The sequence below is a fragment of the Acanthochromis polyacanthus genome, chromosome 1 (genome assembly GCF_021347895.1).
Source record: "Acanthochromis polyacanthus isolate Apoly-LR-REF ecotype Palm Island chromosome 1, KAUST_Apoly_ChrSc, whole genome shotgun sequence".
NCBI classification, from domain to species: Eukaryota; Metazoa; Chordata; class Actinopteri; family Pomacentridae; genus Acanthochromis; species Acanthochromis polyacanthus.
This window is the reverse complement of record NC_067113.1, coordinates 61,528,493-61,553,052: the sequence shown is the minus strand read 5'-3', so window position 1 is coordinate 61,553,052 and position 24,560 is coordinate 61,528,493. Positions and strand designations below refer to the sequence as shown.

At 41.3% G+C, this 24,560-nt stretch overlaps 1 protein-coding gene across 13 annotated transcripts in view; it reads right to left on the bottom strand.

Moving 5' to 3' along the window:
* nav3 (neuron navigator 3) overlaps positions 1–24,560 on the bottom strand; it is a 660,678-nt gene that overhangs the window by 19,525 nt on the left and 616,593 nt on the right. For 11 of the 13 annotated variants that reach the window (XM_051948572.1, XM_051948574.1, XM_051948567.1 and 8 more), the window contains 10 exons: positions 24,414–24,491; positions 17,138–17,221; positions 15,919–16,030; positions 15,070–15,194; positions 10,999–11,022; positions 10,351–10,517; positions 7,242–7,395; positions 4,876–5,062; positions 2,947–3,044; positions 2,769–2,864 (listed from right to left, as the gene is read on the bottom strand). In XM_051948572.1, the coding sequence (XP_051804532.1) occupies positions 2,769–2,864; positions 2,947–3,044; positions 4,876–5,062; positions 7,242–7,395; positions 10,351–10,517; positions 10,999–11,022; positions 15,070–15,194; positions 15,919–16,030; positions 17,138–17,221; positions 24,414–24,491 (1,125 nt within the window). The remainder of the gene's footprint in view (positions 1–2,768; positions 2,865–2,946; positions 3,045–4,875; positions 5,063–7,241; positions 7,396–10,350; positions 10,518–10,998; positions 11,023–15,069; positions 15,195–15,918; positions 16,031–17,137; positions 17,222–24,413; positions 24,492–24,560) is intronic. The other 2 variants (XM_051948553.1, XM_051948565.1) reach the window with 1 other exon arrangement.

The following is a 24,560-nucleotide window of genomic DNA, read 5'->3' as shown; positions in this document are numbered from 1 at the left end:
CACTTGAGCTTCACCCATTTACTGTACAAAATAAGGCTTCACCGAACTCCCGCATCCTCTGATTTCCGGCGCTCTTGGAACTATGTCAGCCTATTTGTTGCGCTGATTGGTTGTATACCTACCCAATTGCTGCAGAGTGATTTGAAAGACAACCTTTCAGCCCACCTCCCTCCCTGTCGAGAGTTCCTAGACCCTTGTGTCTTCAGACCTGGGTCTAGCGCGGCTAGGCTATGAGAAAACTATAACCAATATAAATGGAGTTGTGAGTTAGTTTTTATGTGACGCCCGTCCTGACGTTATCAGTTCGCGCATTCACAGACACACACTGGAAGCACAAGCTGATGCGGAGCGCGTCGCTCAGAGATGAAAAACAAGAATGGCGAATGCTCAAAGATCACATTTACCTACGAACAGGGCCGTAGCCAGGATTTTGGAATAGGTGAGGTCCATGATGCGCGCGCAAAGCGCGCGCCGAAAATTTTTCAATGTTTTTTTAAAAATATTTATTTTTATATATATTTTTTAGGCTACAAGTCACACAAGATGTTTGTTGTTTAAATATCTTTTAATGATGTGAAATCAGCATTTTCCAAACAAAAATGTATATTTTTTCAAAAAAACAAATCAACTTTTTACATCAAAGGCTAGCTGAATCCTCCTGTGACCAGAGGCATCCCACCGTCGAAGGATATTCTCCCGGTTCACCTCCACTTTCTGATGCACATGCATCATCGCCAGGCCTGTCAGTCTGTCGTTGGACATGGTAGATCTAAGCCATGTCTTAAGTCTTCGCATGGCTGAGAATGACCTCTCACAGACACAAGTCGTCACTGGCAAGGTTAGAAATATCTTCAACATACATTGTATGTTGTCTGATGAGCCAGGCGCTCATCAAAAAAAAAAAAAAAAAAAAAAAAGCGCCGGACGCGCTCTCCGCTGTGGATAAAAGTAATTAAACTCTTTGATCAGATGATCTGACAGGCCGAACTAGTGCCGAATTATCTAAAAAAATATATTGTGGTCACCAGTGTAGATGGGCGGGGATGTGGTCTACAAAGTGCTAATAATAAAAACACTAGTTTTTGAACGGGGTTTGGCCCGCTGCCAAGCGCGTCACAGGGCGCATTTGCGGGTACGTGCATCAGCTGATCAAACAGCTTTTCACCGCAACACGCACACAGGCACAAACAGAACACAAAGCCCATGGATGTTTACCACAATTTACAATTTACAAGCACGTTTCACAGAGAGGTTTCAAGTTTTTATGAGTTTATGTTTTATTCAGTTGGGCATATTTGGCGAAAAAAAAAAAACTCGGAAAAAATAGGTGAGGTCCGGACCTTGCTGACCTCATACCTGGCTACGGCCATGCCTACGAATATTTCAGCCAGAGACCGGGCAAAACAGTACCCAGATTTACTGCACGAAAGTGGGGGGAAACTTTTTTGCACCCCGTGCAACATTGTTCTGGAGCACCGAAGAAAATCAACCGTGTTGCAGCACTTCTCCACGACTTCTCCAGGGAGTGTGCTGTGTGAGTGCGCTGTGTGGGTGGGTGTGTGTGAGAGTTAAGGAGCGCACCGGGGTGTGTATGCGTATGTGTGGTTAAAGCCCAATTACAATTTCTTAAAAAATGAATAGGAAAGTGTTTTAATCTCAGTAAGGGATGTGTGTGTCCTAGTAACAAGATGTAGGAGAAGAATCACCTTTTTTCCCCAATTCTTTCATATTTCGTATCTTTTTACAAGAAAGTGATATATATATATATATATATATATATATATCACTTTCTTTTACCTGACATCTATTGAACAGATCAACAAGCTGCTAATACAGCAAAAATTTTGACACAAATAATTCAGCAGACACCTGTCACACATTCAGTGTACCAAGCTCCAGATACTGAAATGGTGCACTTCATTTTTTCTATTGTTGTCTCTCAGAAAACTGTTTTATTTCTTTATTTATTTTCTGAAAGAGGAACACATGTCAACTCGTCTATACAGTAGTCTAAGCCAGACATCACCACATCAAAGGCAGTGCAGAATATTAGATTTTTGCAAAGACACACAGTGTATTATTTGTTTAATATCATCAGTATTTGCTTAATACCAAGACAGCAGTTCTTCTTTATTATTAAATGTATTACAACTACAAAATATCTAACCAGTGTGTGTGCTTCGTACCTGCTCTAACAAGATCCAACTACTATAACATGTCTGGATTTGTCATTTGATTTGATACACAAGGGTACTGTGGTACTACATATTGGATGAATTCCATTTAGATGACCCTGTTCCTGGGTGTTAGTGTTGTGAATACTGGCTGAAGGATCCATCATGCTCTGTGCATCAACCCATGTACGATACCGACCACAGAGGTGTGTTTGCAGTGCCAGCAGTTTGTACACTGCACTGTCAATGTGCTGCAGTGTAATGCTTTGAACCATTTTTTTTTGTGTGTAGCATGTGTCTTCTTCTGCTCTTAATCAAGTAAGTTACTAAAAAGAACAGAAAGCGATTGGGTTCGTGTTCCCACAAATCAAAGAGCCACTCACTAACAAGGAGCCACATGCAGCTAGCAGTGATTGATGTTTCAAACTGAGCCATGTACTGTCAGTGGTATGGCTTATTAGCAAACCTAAATGGCACAGATCCATCAGTAAAGTTCTTAGTAACACTCGCTGTTTCTGCTGTGACAGTGTCTGCAGTGAATGCCATCTGTTACATCCCTAAATGAGATACACCAATAAGCAATAATCTGCTTACTTTGAAGAGGCGTCGAATGACTCCATCCAGCACGTCCCACTTGGTTTTTCCACTCACACCTATAGACCCAATCAGGTACTCCTGGCTTTGTGTGCCCTGAAGAGTAGCAATAACATGAGTCAGAACAAATATGAGTACAATACGGTAGTTTAAGCTGTTGGCATAGTCATCCACAAACCTTGGTGGTATTTGGCCCACTGCTGATGGTAACCACTATCCGCACATTCCGGCCTTCTTTGCGCAGATTGCCCTCGTAGCTGTCGTCCAGCAGAATGTCTGAAAACCAAAGTTTGTGTAAGAAAAAGCAACCAACTTCAATCTGCCACAGCTTTGGTTCATTATATACAAACTCTCACTTTGCCTGCCAGCAAATTATAGCTGAAAGTGGACAAAGTTAAACATAGCTAATCGGTTTCTTTCATGTGATAATTACTTTTACATTTAATCAATGTTCTCATCCAGAGTGAACACACAGAATGTAAAAAACGGAAATTAAATGGAGTGCACTCTAAAGAGGAGAGGCAAAGATTTTTTTGGAGACAGAAGAATAAACAGAGATTAGAAATCATTCAATAAGAAGACGTTCATTTGAGCTTTTTATAGCTGAAGAATTGATGTTCAGTCATTAACAAAGGATGGGGAATCTGCTATTATGGCAGCAGCATGGGACTAAAGGACTAAATAACCAAGAAAAGCAGCATGAAATCCTACACTTTAGCCACTGAACTGAAATCACACCTCCGATCACATTGTATAACGCTGATGTTGGAAGCAGCATCCAGAAAGCTTTTGAGTGCTACTTATTGCAGCCAAACATGACAACAAACACATGTTGTATGCAGCTGTGTGTCCGATTAGTTTCCAGCCACCTTTAACCTTTGAGAACAAACCTCATTAACTAACACCATTAACTACTCCCCTTCTAAGTCTCTTCATTCCCTTTTCTCAGACTCCATTTTAGAGAGGGGTAGGGGGCACTTTGTATTCGGCTGGCTTCCCTTAGCCGAGGGCTCTGTGTTGGGGTGATAACGGCCCGTTGGCCCACTCGTCTTCCCACGCGCCACTGCTCTTGGCTCATCCCACCGTCAATTAACGAGGGCCCGAGTCCTTGGAGGGAGCTGCGCCTTCTATGTTAATTACAGGACAAGTGAGAGGGACAAACTCTTCCACTTGTCAAATGGACCAGGCCTGGAGAGATTTGCAGCATGTTCATGTGTGTGTAACTGTGTTTATGTAATAGGGTCCTGCTCTGTTGCGAACCCTCACTGAAGGGAGGGCTGCTATTTCATCATTTCACGCAGCTCCTCCGGATCATTCCTCTCTGCAAACACAATTCTCTCCCATTTATTGAGGCGAGTATGAAGAGAGCTAATCCAACTTGATGCTTCAGGAAAATACTTCTGCCCCGAGTGTTACAGCAGACTATAAACTGTGCTTTGGCTTAACTTAACAGAAGAACAAAGCACTTACAATGCCATGGTTTAGGGTATATTTCTCAAAGACTGAATATACCTTTTTGAAAGAAATTAAACAACTTCCAGCCATTATCTACACAACATTTAATCCTCATTAGGTTTGCAGGGGGCTGCACTCTATCCCACTTGACTTAGGGTGAAGGCAGGGGACACCCTGGACAGGTCACCAGTCTATAACAGCACTACATATAGAGACAAACAATCACACTCACATTCATATCCACGGACAATTTGGAACCACCAATGAACCTCAAAAGGTTTTTGGACTGTGGGAGGAAGCTGGAGTACCCGGAGAAAACCCACACATGCACAGGGAGAACATGCAAACTCCATGCAGAAAGATCCCGGGATGCAAACCGGGGATCTTCTCGCTGCAAACCAACAGTGCTAACCACCAATCCACTGTGCAGCCCAATAAAACAACTCATCCAGCTTAATGTTAGGTTGAAAACACAGCCCTGAATGGCTGCCAAAAGCCTGTTTGGGTTGCCAAGACATAAAAGTTCATTTTATTGGATTCCACCACTCTCACACTTTGAGCAGAGTGCTGGTGTAATGCTGATATACAAAGACACTTCAGATTGACACACTGCAGACACCAACGCCGACGCCGACGCCGACGCTGAACTGACCTGACATGATGGTGTCTGTGATGTTGAGGTTGTTGAGTGATAACCCCAAGGATTGACGTGAGGAGGACGAGGAGGTGCTGGAGGTCTCAGAGGGCGGACGGGCTGTCTTGACTGGCGTGGCTGTTGGCGTGGCGTTACCGCTGGACTTGAGACGATCGTTTTCCGCTTTCAGCATCTCAATCTCATTCTGTGAAATGAGAAAGCAATGAAAATGAGAGTAAGTCTAATAGAAACTGCATTTAAGGCCACTAAGTAATAGGCTGCTTCAACAGCAGACATTTTTTCCCTTCATTCAAGCTGGCCACCGTCGTTATTCTGAATCAGTATCATTGGACTTATTGGCTGTAAGCAGCTTTTTGATCTTCAAGGCTTTCTTTGTACTGAAGGTTAAGTCTCAGATAAGGAGTCCAACATGATCCCCATATCTGAGGGGAGACTATAGGCTTCTAAAGATGAGGCAATCCACATCCACAAAGATCCACTTAACTGAGACATTCATGGCCAATATGAGCTTCTTTTAAAATCTGAAATGACACAGCATCTCTGAACATTAGGCTTTGAAATGTCTGTCTGTTCATTATGCTGCGTCAACAGCGCTGAACTCAATGAATAAATCAAATACATTTATTTGCAAAGAGAAATTTTACTTTGTGTGTTTTTTATTCAGCGGCATGAAAAATTAAACAGAGATTTCCTATTTCCTTCTCCCTTCATGAAACGTGTTCACCTTGACAGGTTCCTCAATGACTCCTGTGTTATTAAGTACCCATGTTGTGATCGCTGGCAGACGAGTTTAGCAAGCATTGTCTGTTTTTTTACTCTTCTTTTTCAGTTTCTTACATCTTCCACTGTTCAGAAAGTTTTCCGACTTTAAGACTTAAAGGAACAGTTTGACATTTTGAGAAATATGCTTATCTGCTTCCTTGCAGAGAGTTAGATTAGAAGACTGATACTGCTATCAAGTATGAATATTAATGGGGGGGTTCCACTGCGGATTTTGAAATCTGTGAAGAGCTGTGCCGGCAGAGTGTTTCTGCACTGCACCCACAGCAACGTAAACTTGTTTACCTTGATGAAGATGTGCTAAAAATGTACAAGTTGCAAACCGCAGACAGAGCTGATCCCCTGCAGCCATTTTCAGGCGGCTTCTGTTTGCACCCTGCAATTTTTAAAACTCATATGCTGATCAAGAATATGTTTTTAACAGCAGGATGTTTGGTTGCATCCTAAGGCAGCTAACAAAACTCTGATATGTTTGAAAGCAATCAGTAAACAACAAAATGAGGCTCATATCTGAAAGTACAGACAACAACAAAGGGGTGAAACTGAACCCCAACTATAGAGATTCAGCTAGACGCTCTAATAGTGCTAAGAGATGAAACCAGAGACAGACTTTTAGGCAAATTGTTTTACTTCCTAACAAATCCATGACTCAAACATGACATTGGTATTAACCTTCATATCTAACTCTTTGCAAGAGTGCAGATAAGCTTGTTTTCCAAAATGTCAAACTGTAAGTTAAACTGATGTCAGCAGCTGATGTGTGAGAGTGCTAGGTGAATAGATATGTTGTGAGAGGTTTTGTGTTATTGTTTGTATGTGTGAGAGTGTTGCTTTGCCTTAAGGCCTCCTTGTGCCCCGCTGGTGCCCTGTCGGCCCTTCACTAACCCAATGAATGCATTGTTAACTCCCTAACTGGTAGCTGTCATGCTCCAGTGCCTTGAGGGAGAAACATACCACTTTAGCGCAAACAAATTGGACAGACAGAGTAGAAAATGCAGCACAGTGTCTCTAAAGGATTCCCGTGTTTGGCCCTCTTTGGAAAATTGATAGCCTGATATCTGATATATCTATTTGTCAAGACAAATATTTACATACACAACCGTTCAAAAGTCTGGGGTCACTTAGAAATGTCCTTGAAAGCAAAGCAGTTGTTAATGTGCTAAATGACTATTCGAGCTGGAAATGGCTGATTTTTAATGGAATATCTCCATAGGGGTACAGAGGAACATTTCCAGCAACCATCACTCCTGTGTTCTAATGCTACATTGTGTTAGCTAATGGTGTTGAAAGGCTCATTGAGGGAAAACCCTTGTGCAGTTATGTTAGCACGCAAATAAAAGTGTTGGAAAAGTGGAAGAAGATAAAACGGTGACCCCAAACTTTTGAACGGTGGTGAATATTTTCTTTACTACTGGTGGTAAAACAATCCAGAATTAAGTTCATTTGAATTTTAGAATAAGATCACTTCGTTCTCTTGGTAAATGGACAAATGTTCATGCTGCTGCAGTTTGACCTGTGTCAAACATAAATAAACACCCACAGGTCAGCGGTGACCTGGATGCAGTCTGTGAGTTTAACCTCACCTGCATGCGATTCATGGCCTCTCGGATCTGGTCCAGGTGGTGGGCCGAGCTAAGCGCCTCCAGGCGGATGTCTGTCAACTTGAGCTCTTTCTCCCTGAGCTCATTCTTCAGCTGGAGGATGATTTCAGCCTCGGCCTCGGTGCATTCGCACAGTCTGCAACCGGGATTACACACAGGGAGGAGGAGGGGTCACCTTCAGGGTTAAACCAAACACACACACATACACTCCGGAGAGCACACACTTAGAGGAAACAGGAAAGCTGAAGTTCAGAGGGAAGCTGGAGTCAGTGGTGAGGACTTCATGGGCAGATATTATAGAGGTGAATGGGGAAGTGGGGCATTTGGTGCAGCGAATCGCTCCCATTCATTACACTTCTTCAGCCAAACAATTTTAAGGGGAAAGATATATTCCAGTTACAGTTCCCACAATGCACAGCTGTACACATTTTGTAGGTTGGTATGCAAGAGTTTGTGCATCCACAAAATATACAGACTTTTCTTTTTGATATTTCTGAATGTACAGCCTATAATGTGATAAATTACTGCCTCAGTTTGACAAGAACAATAAAAAATGCAACATCAGTGAACTGAAAACCATATTTACTGCAGTATTTACAGTAGCTGATGTGCTGTGATGTCATCACAAAGACCAGATATTCAGTTATGTTTAATATCAGATTATTAGATATCTAAAAAAATGAACTTGAGTTAGATGCAATTCTAGTTTTGCTACAGTCAAAAACACAGCAAGAATCTGTCACACGTTCATGGTTTTTCATTTGAAATTCAAAAACCTCGACATGCTCTGCTCCTGAAAAAACATGTCAGACATTTAAAATTAAAATGATGTCACCAGCTGCCCAGCAGATGTGCACAGTTCTTGCATGCTTGCAAAATGGCCACATGTTGGCTCTTTTTCAGTGATTTACAGCCAGTTTGTTCTGGCACAAGAACCCCCCCGCAAAAACAGATAACGACAAACTAACAGATGACATGTTTCCACTGTGTATTCAACTTACTGCTTCTACTCTTCCTGAACAGAGAACTGGACACTTTTGTTTAGATCTGTTAGCTATGATATGTCGGTCAGAAATTTTACAGCACTAAGATGCAGAAGAAAGTCACACCAACACAAACCACTGCAAACACACTCCCGGGGAGCATGCCACACAGTGCCTGTTACCGAGATCTGTGCTTGTAGACCACATGACCGTTTAGCTTTTTCTTTGGCGTCCAAATGGGAGAGGACTTGCTATCGCAAATGCACTTGCTACGGCAGGTGGAGCAACATTAAAGAGAAGGATGTACAGAGTGGTTGGAGGAAAGAGAGAAAAGAAAAGTAAGGTGAGGATTTAAGAAAATTTGTTTAAAAAAATACGAAAGCAACTGAATGGAGAAGAAAATCAAAACTGGACACTGTATTTCATTAGCAAACACCGTATGCAGACGGGGAGAGACTTCCTTGTGAATATAGTGCTGTGAAAAAGTATCTGCTCCCTTCTCAAATTCTTCTTTTTTTTTGCATCTTTTCCCCACTTTAATGTTTAAGATCGTCAAACAAATGTAAATATCAGACGAAGATTACCCAAGTAAGCACAAAATGCAGTTTTTAAATGATGATTTTAATTATAAAAGGGAAAAAAAACATTCAAAGCTACCTGACCCTGTAGGAAAAAGTAATTGCCCCCTAAACCTAATAACTGGTTGGGCCACCCTCAGCAGCAACTGAAATCAAGCATTTTCTAGAACTGGCAATGAAACTTTCACATCTCTGTGGAAATATTTTTGGTCCACTCTTCTTTGCAGAATTGTTTTAATTCAGCGACACTGGAGGGTTTTCCAGCATGAGCGGCCTTTTTAAGGTCATACCAGCATTTCAATAGGATTAAAGTCCAGTCTTTGACTCGGCCACTAAAAACCTTCATTTAGTTTTTTTTTAAGCCATTCAGAAGTCAACTTGCTGGTGTGTTTTGGATCGTCGTTCTGCTGCAGAACCCAAGTGTGCTTCAACTTGATGTTACGAACTGATGGCCGAACGTTCTCCTTCAGGATTTTCTGGTAGAGATCAGAATTCATGGTTCCATCAATCACAGAAAGTCATCCAGGTCCACAGACCATCACACTACCACCACCATGTTTGACTGCTGCTATGATGTTCATCTTCTGAAGTGCTGTGTTACACAAACCTTCCAAAAAGTTCAACTTTTGTCTTGTCAGTCCATACAACATTCTCCCAAAAGTCTTGGGGATCCTCCAGATGTTTGTTTGCAAAAGTAAGATGAGTCTTTATGTTCTTTTTGGTCTGCAGTGGTTTTCATCTTAGAACTCTGTCATGGATCCATTTTTGTCTCTTCCTTATTGTTGAGTCATGAACACTGACCTTAACTGAGTCAAGGGAGGCCTGCAGGTCTTTATGTGTTCTCCTGGGTTCCTTTGTGACCTCCTGGATGAGTCATCGTTGTGCTCTTGGGGTAATTTTGGTAGTGAAGGTTCTCCACTGTTCCATGTTTTCTCCATTTGTGGATAATGGCTCTCACTGTGGTTCTCTGGAGTCCTAAAGCTTTGATGGTTTTGTAACCCTTTCCAGACTGACAGATGTCAGTTACTTTATTTCTCATCTGTTCTTGAATTTCTTTGGATCATTTTGTTGCAGCTTTTTAAGATCTTTTGCCGACTTCATTTAGTCAGACAGCTTCTATTGAAGTGATTTCTTGATTGAACAGGTCTGGAGGTAGTCAGGCTTGAGTGTGGCCAGTGAAATTGAACTTGCTTTCCAAAAAATGTGATTAGCCACAGTTAATTCATGATTTAACAAGAGGGCTATTATATTTTCACATAGGGCCAGGTAGGTTTAGATAGCTTTTTCCCCTTAAAACATTAAATAATCATTTAAAAACTGCATTTTGTATTTACTTTGGTTATCTTTGCCTAATATTTAAATTTGTTTGATGATCTTAAACATTTAACGGAGGAAATATTCAAAAAATAAGAATCTGAGAAGAGGGCAAATACTTTTTCACAGCACTGTAAATATGTACAGGTTTGTTAGAGTGGATGCACGTGTATTATATATGTATATTTGTGGAAGGAACTGCATTTAAGAACTCACTCTGTGGTAGAGGGTGAAGAACGCAGCGTGGCAATGCTGCCTTGCCTGTTGTCATGCTGCAGCTTGGGCGAGGATGGCAGAGAGTCAGTCATCTCCTCCATCTCGTCATGAGCCGACTGCGATTTAGTTTTCTTCTTGCTGAACGCCTGCTTGAAGGAGCTGCGGAGCTGCAACACACATAGCACACAGGGGCAAAGACGTCAGTATTACCCCCACCGACCTCCTCAATCATATCATGTCAGTTCTTTAGACATCATTCCTGGAGACATCACATCTTGTCAGATCAGGAAGTCACTCCGTGCTGTTTCCAAGCAATGGCCACTGTCTGGCATAAGGTAAAGAGGTAAAAAGCAAGGCCGTCAAGTATAGATGAAGATGAGAGAAAGAGAGAGAGAGGAGGGGAGCCAGGCTTTTTAATGACCCTAAAAATTAGGGATGAACAAGCAATTGAAATGAACAAGGATGGAGGAAGAGGAGGAGGAGAAATGAGGGGGGAAGGGGAGGGTTGCTGTATCCATGCCGACGTTCCGAGAAAAGGGAAAAAGAGGTTGCTCCGAGGGTGGAAGAAGGCGGAACAAGAGAGGGAAGGAAGTGGAGACGGGGAACAACCACTGCACACATACAGAAGACACTCTGGAAACCACTGACCTGAGCTGGGATGGAATCAGCCACCTGAAGATGCAGAACACACCCAACGTTAAGCCACGCAGACACACACTCCTGCTCACGTCACAGTCAGCAACAGGAGGCTAGGTGCATGAAAGCTACATGCAGCGAGTGTCACTGATTCACGACTTTGTTCTGAGGAAATGCTGTTATTGCAACTACTGTAATAATCATGGCTTTTACAACTAAGTTCAATCAATCAGAGGGAAAACAGTTCTGTAAAGTGTGATCAGTTTGGTCGGTGTTGGATTATGACCAGAATTTGGACAAATAAGTTAAGTTAAAGAAAAGTTCTGATTAGGATCCGACACCAATAAAAATACGTTTTTACATGATAGCAGCACACGATGCAGCATGAAATCAACATGGAAAACAACATAGCCATGAAAATACAAAAATACAAAACATTCATTCAATAGAAATGATAAGTGAAAAAGTTATGGATCACCAAAGTTAGTAAAATACATCTTCTGGGAATCCTAAGAATGTAAAAATGCTAGAACCTCCACCTAAGAGTAACTTATCGGTACTTTTTGAGATTTCAGTCTGGACCGAAGTGGGTGTTCAACAGCTAAAGTGGCTGAAAATGTGTTCAAGCGGGCATGAACATCACACTCATCACTACAGGTACAGTCTGTCTGTATTTCTACACTATAATAAATTGTTGTAAAAAGCAGCCAAATCCTAACAGTAGAGTACTGTTTTTTCCAAAAGTACTAAACAAAGTGAAATCTGGTGCTTTGCTAGAGCCAAAAACTAAAATGAGTATTAACAGCAGGCTATTGTAAAAACTGACAGTGTTAACTGAACAAAACATTTCTGAACAACAGTTCACAAAACACTACTTAGACTTACAACTTGATTTGCACAGATAGGAATGCTATGGCCAACCTTACACTAAGGCCCTGAATTATGCCATTTTTTTTTATTAAGTTATTTTAGTTCCAAAATATATGTTTACTTTTTACAATTTGTCCAATATTGCTGTCCCTGAATAAATGCTTCCAGTCCATAAAAATGTAACTTATGCTTAATCCTTCATTGTTTTGCTAAATGCATTTTTGAATGTTAAAGAGAGTCGGTAGATTCTGGATCACGAAGACTGAAGACATATTATTACTCCATCAAGGAACACACCGGAGGTATGGGACGATGTGCGCACATTTGTTCATCTCTCTGTCTATTTCTCTGTTAGCAACATTCCTCAAAAATGGACTAACGGATTTGGATGAAATTTTCAGGGAAGGTCAGAAATGACACAAAGACCAATTGATTAGATTTTGGCAGTGATGCAGCTTATAGTCTGGATCCATGGATTTGATAAAGATTTCTGTATCATTGTGAGATAGCGGCATGACATCACTGTAACTATGACAACAAGTAAACACGACATCAGTTGCCTGCTGACGATCACATGATTGTGATCCTATTACAAATCCACTGCTGCGGACTTATCGGGATTTATCCATCAGAAATGATACAAGGAACAACTGATTAAATAATGGGGGTGTTTCTGAGTACCATCAATTCCCGCCACCTGCTACATATTTAGGTCATGCGATTCAGTATCTGTACATAACGTACACATGCGTAACACACACCTGTGCTCACTACAGAGTAATAGTTTATTTAAGATTTAATCCATCGAAAATGGTGCAGCTGAGCAGCCTTGGTGCAGTACTGCACTCTCTGAGTGCTTTTATTGTTATTTATGGCATCTGTCCACAATTTATAGTGAGCTTAATGTTGATTAATGTGGCAACACTATATAAATACAGTACATTATTAGACAGTCCAGTCACAGAATTAACAAACAAACCACATTGTAATATACTGTAATCCATTATACAGTTAATTATACAGTAATTAACTTTAATGCAGATTAATTATGGTAAATACTGTAATTACCGTTGAAATGAAAGACTATGACAAACTATAAGACTATAAGACTATAACACTGACAAAATTTGTGTGAAATAGCGGCACCTACAGCTGCCTGTATTTTATTGTAATTTTACAGAAAAATTTGCTACAGTGTGTGTGGAATAACAACACACCACTTTGTCTGTCCTACTGGCACAAAGTTGTGCATTATTGAAGGGCAAACTGCTAATATGTTTCACTGCCCTCCTCCTACCGCCCTGATAGCATGACACATTGCTTTTTCCTTCCACACCTCATTCACATATCACTAACCTCACATCAGCTCGGTCCTCCACCCTACACTGAGGTAGAATTTATGCAAATGAATAATTAACGGCTGCTGAAATAAGGAAGTGGTTGGTATTCATGAGGCTGACTTGAATTTTTTTGGGTCTCAATTAACACGGCAGGCTCGGGTGTTATACTCGGTGGTGAACTTTGGGGCGGTTGGCATGCATTTGATTTCAAGGGCAGGCGTTTTACATTGCAGCAGAGGCTGAAAACTGGCTCTGGTTCAGTGCTGTTTGGCTGAGACAGAACTTCTAATATGTCATCCGTCTGACTCAGGGGGCTGCAGCAAATAACAGCTCTCAGCCTGAGACGCTGAGCTGCTATTGTACAATAAACAGGAAAATTAGAGAGAAGGGCAGAGAAAGACGAAAGAGCTTTATGGTTGAGGATGCTTTCAGATACATTTGGCTTTTTGCCTTAATTTTGTGCATACAAAATATACATTTATCAATAGAATGTAAAATAGGAGATGGGTACTGTCTAAAGAATATCTGAAATTCAACTCCAACACAAGACAAGGTATTAAGGAAAGCTTTGGAGTAGAGTTGAAGGAATAGAGATGGATCCCCTGCTGTTTCACACCTCCAAGCTTGACCAAATCCAATTGAGTAACAGAGGGATTAAGAGCTCTTGTCAAAAGTACTCTGACAGCGGATTTTGAGGGAGGTGATTGTTTCTCTTCTGCACAGACTTTCCCACTTGACACAGCGATTCAACCGGCACTTCTCTAACCTCTGGGCAACCGCTGAACTCTTTTCAAGCTAAACTTCCGCGTCTACAACACTAGTAGCCACTCTGTTTCTTTTCAACCTAATTTGCATGGTGCTGTCGCTGAATATGAGTTTCCAAGCGCATCTCCGACAATAATTGTAATATGGTTGACTCTGCTCGACCCGCTGTTAGCCCTCGACCCTGGATGGTACCTTAGCCACTCGGCTGACATGCTCCCGGCCCTGTAACCTAGCAACGGTGGCATGACGGCGCATTGTGATGAAGCGAACATAGTTTTCAGATTTTGCAGCACACCAAAGGTTCTCTGCAATCCTCAAATGCATCCAAATATGAGTAAACACTTGTGGATTGAGAAGGGACAGAGTAAATCAACCCATTACTCACTACCTGACTCATCAGATAAGCTGCAAACACTCACTTTAACACTAAAAGAAGCAGAATTGGACGTTAAAATCTTAGCAATAAAGACATGCATTGCTGTTCATCATTCTGCTTTTGAGTTGCAGTTTTGATCAAACAAAGAGGAGCTACAAACAAACCCTGTCCTCTGGAGCTCATGTAGGAATTTTAAGAGCATTCAGTGGATTCTGCATTTATATTGTAAGTGCAACAGTACAAGACATTTAATCTTTTAATGTGGGCATATAGACTACATCTGCACTAGCTTTGCTCACACTGAATAATGCATAGACTTCAAAGAGGCTTTTACTGTGAAATCCACCTTCAACAATGTCTTGATATATCAATATGGAAGTATAAGGCTTCTGATATTTGCAGCATCTGAATGAATAGACTAGATACTAGGACAGCTGATTTGTATAATCTCCAGGTACCTTAAAGTGGCAAAGAATGAAAATGTTATAACATATGTTTTGTATGATGCTGGATTTTTGGGCATTTTGCATAAAGGAGCAATTGCTAGCCTAAATTATATCATCTCAAGTGTGAAAACAAGCTTTCTTCTTCCATGTTTTTCTGCTCTATAAAGAACCATTCCGGTCCTGGCACGCTGTTGATGCCGGTGCGTATTTTGTCCATATTTGGACTCAGCTTCACTCTGCAGTTTTAGTCTCACGGCTATTTTTTGCTTCTGTTTTCTCCACCTACCCAGCTCTTCTTCTTCTTCTTCTTGTCTTCAGCGTCCTTGCCCAAGCTGCCCATGCTGGAGTGACTGGCTGTGCTGTTAATACTGGACATGCTTTCTGATGAGTGCTGTCGTCTAATCCGCAGGTCTGCAAACAGACAAAATGTTTCTTAGAGTGCTTCAAAACTGAGCTGAGTGCTGTACCAACATTTATCAGCTAGTATGTTTTGTTTTTTTTTAATTTAAAATTGAGGTCATCATTGGGTCAAAAAAACAAACCATACTAACCTTTTAGCATATTGTAACTGAAGTAATCTGAGAGGAGACTATACTAATGCACCTCCTTTTGCTTTCAGGCTTGAGAAAATCTAACTGGTGATGTGAGACCTTAACCAATAACAGGTGAGAAAGTTTAAAGAGCAACAAAGAACAATGTGGTGGATTAAATGGATGACTTTCACTAAGAAGCTGGGGAAAGTCAAAAGTAAATACTAAGATTTAGCTAGACTATTTTTGAAAAATTTGTGCCTCTACTTTCAAATTTTGTTGCTTTTTTTTTGTCTTTTTCAAATTCCTGCTTATGCCAGCTTTGATGTTTTTCTATTTCACACTCTGCTAGGTTTGAACAAGAATCTATGAGGAAGCTGGATACTTGAAAAGGTGATTATATAAAATCAAAACTCATCGGATTCAGGCTGTTTTGTTGACTAATCAAGGCTTTCCAAGCCGACTTATTCAGCACAAACGCTACAATTATTAGGAGTTCAATTCCCTGTGGGGCCAATCAGGATAACAAATGCACCGACTCTTCAGATGTTTTTCATTTTTTTAGGGAAATCTGGTCCAGTTCTCCCTATTGGTTTCTTTATTACCTTTGTGGAGGTGGTCCGGGCCATTTAGTGCCACCTGGATAGCTGTTTGAGCATCTGTGTTCTGAGTCTTCAGCGTCTCTATTGTTTCCCTCAACTCAACCAACTCAGATTCCTGGAATGAGAAAAAGACAGAGAGAACAGGAGTTCTGTTTTTAGCACCATCGTTTAGAAATTGCTGAGTTGAGCACAAAAAAAGCTGCTTTTGAGGAAATGTGATCTTTGTAGTCGAAGTAAAAGTCCAGGACTGATGATCGGAACGGGTTATTATTAAAAAGGATGATGCACCAAAAACGCTTGGAATCAACATATTAGCTCTGTTGCTGTGAACAAGTTCTTAAATCTGGCATTGACACGGCTTTCAGTGGAAGAGAATGAGAGAAAAAAAGTGCGGAAAGGTATTTTGAAGAAGATGAGAGTCTCACAGATTTGCCCCAAAGCCAGCACCACCTGCTTAGAATAATAAAAAAAAAAAGCTTTACTCTCTGTCGAACCAACGCGATCAGATAGGGGGAGTCTCCTATTCTGCATTTCCCCAAAACCCACTGAGGGCTACAGATAGGGTTTCCGCTTTAATTAAAAGTTAGGATGGCCTTGTTTGACAAAGGCATCCCACTAGATCCCAGGCTGCTTTAATTTATAGAGGATTAAAAAGCTGCCAGGGCTCGTCAGCCTTCTGTGTGGATGTGTGTGTGGGTGTGTGAACAGAGGGAGGCATTCATAATTTGTGCTAGGGATATATCATTGAATATACTGGTGCATCTGTATGATCAGCGTTTCAGTGCCATTCGAGCTCTTGTGAACCCTCAAGTTCAGGGAAAAATAGAGCCAAGAACTGAAAAACGCTTGATAATTTATGGAAAAAGCACGGCCTTTACATGGATTTTTGAGCCTTAGCTTCCTTCCCTGTGATGCAACAAAGTTTGGAGTTGAAGCAAGTCAAACAACTTCGGTTAAGGTTAGAAGTGATGCCAGAAAAATAGTCAGGCAACAACTAAAACTTTAACTTTGGTAGAAAACCTCTCACATGAGTCAGGAACTGCAACCTTGAAGATAAAAAAAATCCATTACTCCACAGGCACTGACCTCCACATTGTTACTTTCCACTGAACTATTTCAATGTCACACAGCTGCCCATTTCTAATCACTTCTCCTCCCTGTAATTCATTCACCGTGGAGTTCATATACAGCACATTTCAAATTCGGCACTAAGCCCTGGTACCTTTTGTTCAGCGGTCATGGTGAGGCTCTGCAGGCGGCAGGTCATGTTACTCAGGCTCTTCTCGAAGGCTGCCACCAGGTGAGCCTGTAGCCATGGGGAGACACAAAAACGGAGTTCAGCTGCTGCAGGAATGTAAGTTAACATGTTTAAAAAATCCAAAGCCAATAACACCTTTACAATGGCAAAAGTAAAAACTGTTTTATTCTCTTATATGGAAACTGCAAGGCTCAATATCTCAAAACTGACCACAAGATGAATTTGCACTAAGATCAGTCAGCTTAACAACAACAAATTATCGTTAGCGCGTGTATAAATCAATAGCTATGCTGAATGCTTGGGAAAAAAAGATCCCTCCCTTGAAGAAAAGAAAAGAGCCTCCACACAGAATTAATGAGTTGGTCTGCTGGTTGGCAACGATAGCTTTGAAGTGCGGTTTCACTTGAGCCAAGGCTGACTGAGGACCAAACCAGGCAGGGTGTGGAAAGTTTGTTTGCCCACCAGTCTAAGGACTCCGACTGTGCCCTCCTGAAGATGTTCCCAGTGTGCTATAAAGAGCTGCTGCTGGAATATCTCGCTTAAAAACACCATAGCCACTCCCTTTGAATCGCTCTCAGATTTCAAGGGCAAATTCACACCGTGCACGTTGAAAATGACGCGTTTGAACGGGGAGCATTTCGTGCCGCTTCACTGTTGCATCGTACTGCTGTGAATTAATCCTCATGGATTTGCTCCAAAGACATCTCTCTGAACTAACAGCACCAAGAAAACACTGAGAAGGCCCTGACAAAAAGATGTGGCACACAGATCAGAGCAGGGCTGTCCTCGCTGACTTCATCTGTCAGCTGGAGATGCAGCAACGACACGCTGAAGGATGGCAAATGTTTAGCAACGTCACGCCATCTGCTCTGCTGAACCGTTGGTTTGTGTATGTGCGTGTCTGGATTTGCTGGTGCATGTGTGCTTTGTTTGGAGAACTGGTGAAGCCTTATGTTCATGGCTGCATGCACCTTTGTGTTCATGTAAAAATGTGGATGTGTATGAGGCTGCATGTTCGTGTGTGTGTGTGTGTGTGTGTGTGTGTGTGTGTGTGTGTGTGTGTGTGTGTGTGTGCTGCCAGCTCATCCTGAGACACCTGTCAAGCCTGGTGTGTCACAGAGAGGTGGGCAGCCTGCCCAGACAGATCAGACAATCTCTGCTCCACACATGCACACACACATGTACACACACATTTGTATTATTATATTTTGGAGGAATTCCATTTACTGAATTCAATTGCATTCGCTCCCAGTTGAGCCATACAACAGGCCTGACAGAATAAGAAGATTCCTCATCTTCCTATCCCTGCGAGGACAACTGAATCCAGAAATGAAGACACACACAGAGCAGCACTCCGCGCTGCCTCCTCCTCTCTGTGTCCCTGGCTGAATCAACGTAGGTCTTGACCTTTAGAAATGCCAACTGTTCCAACGCATCCATCTATCTCCACATCTCTTTCCAACTCCACCTGTGAGCTCCGACTCATCACCCCCCCAGCCCACCTGTCCGCCCTGAAGGAGGCGCCGATCGGAATCGAATGCGTCCCAGGGCTGAACCATCTGTCCTGCTCCTGGGGCACGAGTCCGGTGGCCACGCCTGGTCCCCGAACCCCCATTTTTCAGAGCCTCGTCCTGATCTTTAGGTGTGGGGTAGAGGTTGGCGGTCGGCCAAATCGGAGAACTGTCAGAAGTAGGCAACATCTCAAGGGCGTTCAAATCTAACGGACAACGCCCAGTCACGACTACAGTACCTACTGCTGGGTTCCATCCCACGGTAGACTACAACAAGAAGGGGAGGAGGAAAAAGTAGGAAGGAAAAGAGGAGATAATGAGGGAGGAGGAGAAGGACAATAAGAACAGGGAGTGTTGGGGAGGGGAGAGCAACAGCAAGGTCAGGGTGACACAGTGAAGGGTGAGAAAAAAAGAGGAAGGAGATTGAGAAAGGAGGAGGGGCGCCTGTGTGAACTTTTAAACCCGATTTAATGTCAGCCAAAGCGGGAAAACTGATCCTCTTCACAGCTAGAAGAAAATACTGAGTAATACTTTTGCCCCCCTAATCCCTTTTACAGGATGTTGGTTTTGCAAATGTGGGTCTGTTTTGATCAAATACAACCAAAAACACACTCGTAATTAATCAAAATGATGCCTGTGGAGTGTGCCTAATCCCACTTGACGGCGCTACGGCAAATATGCTTTTAATCTCAGTCGTTTTCTGTGAGATGGTGGTCAGGGGGATTGACATATCGTGGAATAAATTAAGATCTAAATTCAATTGCAGAATACAAATCATGATGGGTATTTATGCAGTGGTGCTGCAAACCAGATCAGATGACCTCACTACATTTTGACAGGAGCTCCATCCAGTCACTAATGAGTCAAAATGACACCTTCCCTCTGCAGGCTGAAAAGAAACCTTTTAGCGGTTATCACGACTTTGATTTTATGACTTTCATCAGATCATCATATATATCATCATATATGTTTCTCTGTATATACCTCAACATTTTAATGCTTGAGCCTGCTCTTTATAGCCACAAGATAATGTCAAATATGCATTAAACTGAAGTTACACCCAAATGGAAGTGACCTTTCATTTTATACACTATAGCTTACACACTTTAAAGAATAAATGGCAAAAGAATTTCCAAGTAAGATGTTGAACACCATCAAGCGACTTTAAAAATCTTCAGTTTTATGTGCAGATCAAGGCTTTGTGAGTGTAAATGAAAGAGCATTTGTCACTATTTGCACTTTGGAACCATACTGTGCTTGCATGTTGAGGGATACTTGTGTATTTTGGTTTAAATGTGCTTATGTGCAGGTTTACACACACGTATATATTTCTATACGTGACGGTGTGGGCTGAGATGATAAAGTGACGATTCTGACATGTCTTGCACGCTCCACACTGAGTTTTGGACTGTGGGTGGAGAACATTTGAAGGCTCCTAATGCTGATATTTACATAGAGTCACACTCCCCACAGGGAGGATGAGACAAGCTTATAGCAGCAGCAGCCCACCACGCTGTCATGTAGGTACAGCTCCAGAACAACACAGCCAGAGATGTGTCTGTTTAAAAAAAAAAAAAAAAATTCAAATCTCACTAGAGTACGAGCTGCAGAGCACATATGGCTTTCTGTTGTGCCAGTGTTTACATGTGGTATGACACTGGCAGCCTTTTATGCTACCTTTATGTTTTGGCACTAATTGTTCCAGTAGAGGTCTGGTCAGAGTCAGCACCACATATGGTGAGACACTGGAGTTGTGATAAAACCACAACCTGCATATGCTATGGAGACATCGCTCAAATAAAACGTCAGCAATTACTCAGAGCCCTGTTGGACATTGTTTTATGCTTTCAAATGTAGTGATGCTGAGCAACTGTGTCTCCATGAAATAGTATTTCTTCACAGTTTTGCAGAAAATGTTCACTACTGGGTCACTGAGAAATGTCCTTATTTTTGAAAGAAAAGCATTTTATTTTCAATGAAGATAACACTAAATGAATCAGAAATACAGTCTAGACATTGTTAATGTGGTAAATGACTATTCTAGCTAGAAACGACTGATTTTTAATGGAATATCTCCATAGGGGTACAGAGGAACATTACACTCCTGTGTTCTAATGCTACATTGAAAGGCTCATTGATGATTATAAAACCCTTGTGCACTTATGCCAGCACATGAATGAAAGTGTGAGTTTGCATGGAGAACATGAAATTGTCTGAATGACCCCAAACTTTTGAACGGTGGTATAACAGTTGGCAACTAATTGCTTAATAGTTGCAGGTCTCCTCTGAGATTGCCAAATGGGAAATTTTGTTACTAAGGTTTACGACTTTGGCCTGTGTGCCTGCCATGATGGATCTAAAACCCATCACTTTTTCATGGAAAACATGAAATTGTCTGGGTGACCCTAAACTTTCAAACGGTAGTGCACTTACAACAAGATGGTGTTTTCGTTCATTAATGAAGAGACGCTGTTAATTAACATGTTGCAAATATATCGATACTGACTGTAACGGTAAAATGCTCACTGACAACATACTTTCCTCTTCAATAATTTACTGTATTATTACAGTTTTAGGGGTTCGGAACGCGTAGCAGTTGGTTTGGGAAAAGTCACAGTTTGTTTTAATATCGAAAAGATCTACAGTGACTTGAGACATCATAACTACTAGTTTTCTCCAAACTTAACCAGTACACATGCTGCCTGAACCTAATCACAAACGAGAGTTTAAATACAAACCCTGACCTTCGCTTTTCTGCTAAAACTACCTCTTCTGTTGCACATCATAAATGAGGCACATTTTAAAAAAACAAGCAAAACATAATTCATCCACTGATTACACATCACTGCAGTGTAATTGGAAAAACCATTTAGCACATTATTGTGGATAATGACGCTGCCTCAAGAGGCTTTTCCTTCACTGTAAAAACACAGAGCTGCACAGGCACTGTAAGAGTCTGAGATGTTCACAACGCTGCACGCACTAAATGTGGGTGCAAACTACCCACAGCAGGCTGCTGTCATTTACAGACTTGACACCTGCGGCAGTGACTCATGTCTTTCAAGGCCTCTTTAAATCAAGATTCTAAAGTGGCTTCATTGCTGGTGACATGAATTGTAAAGTCTGAGAATGTAGCACGCTGGGATGTACAGTCATAGCTGAGTGTACACTTCTTCATGTCTGAGCCACTACCACTCTCTAAAACTAATTTAAAAACACAATCAATCACTCATTACGAACATTACCTGTAATTGGAAACAACTCACAACTTTAAAAACCCACTGGTGAGTTTGAAAAGCATGCATTCTTTTTTAAAAAAATCATCAAAATGCAACCAAACATCAGAGCCAGAATGTGTAACAACAGAAAGAATTTGTGACTTTTACCACTGCCAAGGTCTGTAAAACACCACTAGTATGTAGAGTCTCCAGTGTTGCTAACACTTGTGGACAGTTGGAACAATGTTGCACATGTAGATTGTATTTTTTTTTAATTTTTGCAAATATAATCAAAGAAATTCAACCTTTGTTTGATCTTTTTCTATGATGTATACTATCATAACTTTGTTATACTGCAGAAAAGATATTTTTGAATTCATCCTACTTCTGTGTTGTGCTGTTTCTATCGAGACGTGAGATGCAGTGAGTCAAATACTGAAACACGTACAAGAAGAATTAGGACTTTATAGTTAAACACAGGGGTGTCAAACGTGTGGATGACTTTGCAACGTGTAAAATTACAGAGACGACATTAAATGCAACTTTACAATGCAAGTAGCTGCTATTTTAAATTTCGCCACTGTACTGTAAACAACATTTATGTATTATTTATGTATAAATTTAGTCCATCTACAAGGCAGGGTCACAACTTAACCTTCTTCCTTAATAGTTCCCACTTTAGTTTCCTTGTGTGTGGTCAGGATTACAACACAGATGTGGAAATGAACGTACATTTAAAATCATTTCTAAATCTTGACAAGTTGTTTTGATCATAAAGGAAAATACTAGAGTGTTCAGCTCCAGACAGTTGTGACCAAATGTTTTGTTCCTTTGCAGATACACTAATCTGTAAGGTGTAATGTGTAAATGATAAACTGAGGCGTAACGTTGCTGAAACTGCACTTAATGTTCTTAAGAAATTTCAGTTTGTTGGTAATATTTTGCAAAAAGATAGTTCATTAACTGCGAACATTTTCGGAATATACTTTTTTTTGCACTAAAAGCAGTCGTCTTTATTTATAGGTCATTATGCTGTGATTGTGCTGGTCTGACTGTGGCCCCTGAACTAAAATGAGTTTGGCACCCCCGGTTTAACAAGTACTCTTGACAATGATCAGTGTAGGATAAAAGAGGAATGTGTAAACAGGCTAGTTAAGGCACAACATGGGATTCAAAAAAATTCAGAAACCATATTGTCAAGTAGTTGAGCATTACTGCATTATCTAAAAATGTAATCCCACAAAGTACTTGTTAGCGAAGAATGTATTCACCTCACTGTGACACATACAGTAAGTAATACTTCCAAACACTAGCATTTATGCATTAAAAGTAAAACTCTAAACATTGCTGGAAATGGACTTTGCGCTTTTCCATATTTTCACAGTTCTAGTGGATGAAACTGAAAGGATAGATATTATCAGGTGTAACATTGTTGATATTGTATCCTACAATCTCAATATAATATATCTGATATCTGATAATGCAACATATGGCATTTCTGCAGTCTCAAAGTTTGATAGTAGAAGATTTTAACTAAACTGAAACAGCTGATGAATGAATCAGAAAGCTAAAACTTCTGCATAAAACTATCATTTTGCCAAAGGCTTTAACTATCACACAGGAAAGATTCAAACATAATGTCGCCAAGTGATACTTTAAATATGTATGAATCATTGTGTCAGAATTTGAATGTAAAACCGCCACGGCCCCAGACACAAAGCAAAGGAAGGTTGACTTAAGAGTAATGGTGGATTATTCCTTTGGGCACTAAAACATAAACAGAGCTGCTCCACTGTAACTCTTCCATAAAGTGATACGTTCCTGTTCCATTTGTCAAGTTTGCCAGTACTTCAGCCTTCAGTTTCAGCTTTGCACAACTTTGTGATCAAAGCGTCGGACTGAAGCAAAGACCCCGTCTGCCTCCACGCTTGATCAGGCACTTGGCGTTGAGTGTGTGTGTGTGTGTGTTTGTGGGGGGTGGGGAGCCCAGTCAGATGCTGGAGTTTGTCGATCTATCTGCATCTCAGCTCAAAGGCTTTGTCTGGGGGTTGAAGGTCTCTGTATCTCACTCTGTTTCACCCACGCATGACGCACTCGAGTCTAGATTCACTTATCCTCATCTCCCTGTTCTCTTCCCTCAGCCGTCTATCTCTATTTGATTTTCTCTGCTTGGTTGATTTTGGGAGAGGCTCCTTTTCTCGCTGAAACCCCACCGGCTGAGACAAAGGCAAAGAGAAAATCTTACGATACACACACACACACAAGGGTATACAAGAAAACATCCCATCAAGGGACAAACACACACACACCAACTAAATCAAACAACTAAAAGCCTAAATACATGCATGGTGGCTTCAAACACAGAGAAAAGGAATTAGTGGGCGTCTTAAAGATTTATATTCCTCCCAGAGCTTCGATAGGCGATGCTTTCTATAAAAGCTCTTTGACAGCAGGTTCTCATGCAAATGAGCCGCTTGTTTTGACGCCGTCGTCTGAAGTAAACAAACTCACGTTGGCAGCCAGCTGAGACGTCAGGGTCGCCACCTTCTCCTGAGAGGCGTCCAGCTCCCGGCGCAGCTTTCTGATTTGCTGGTCGGGAAGAAAAGAGCAGAAGTGAATGTGTGGATAACCGCTCCAGAGAAAAAAAAAACAAAACAA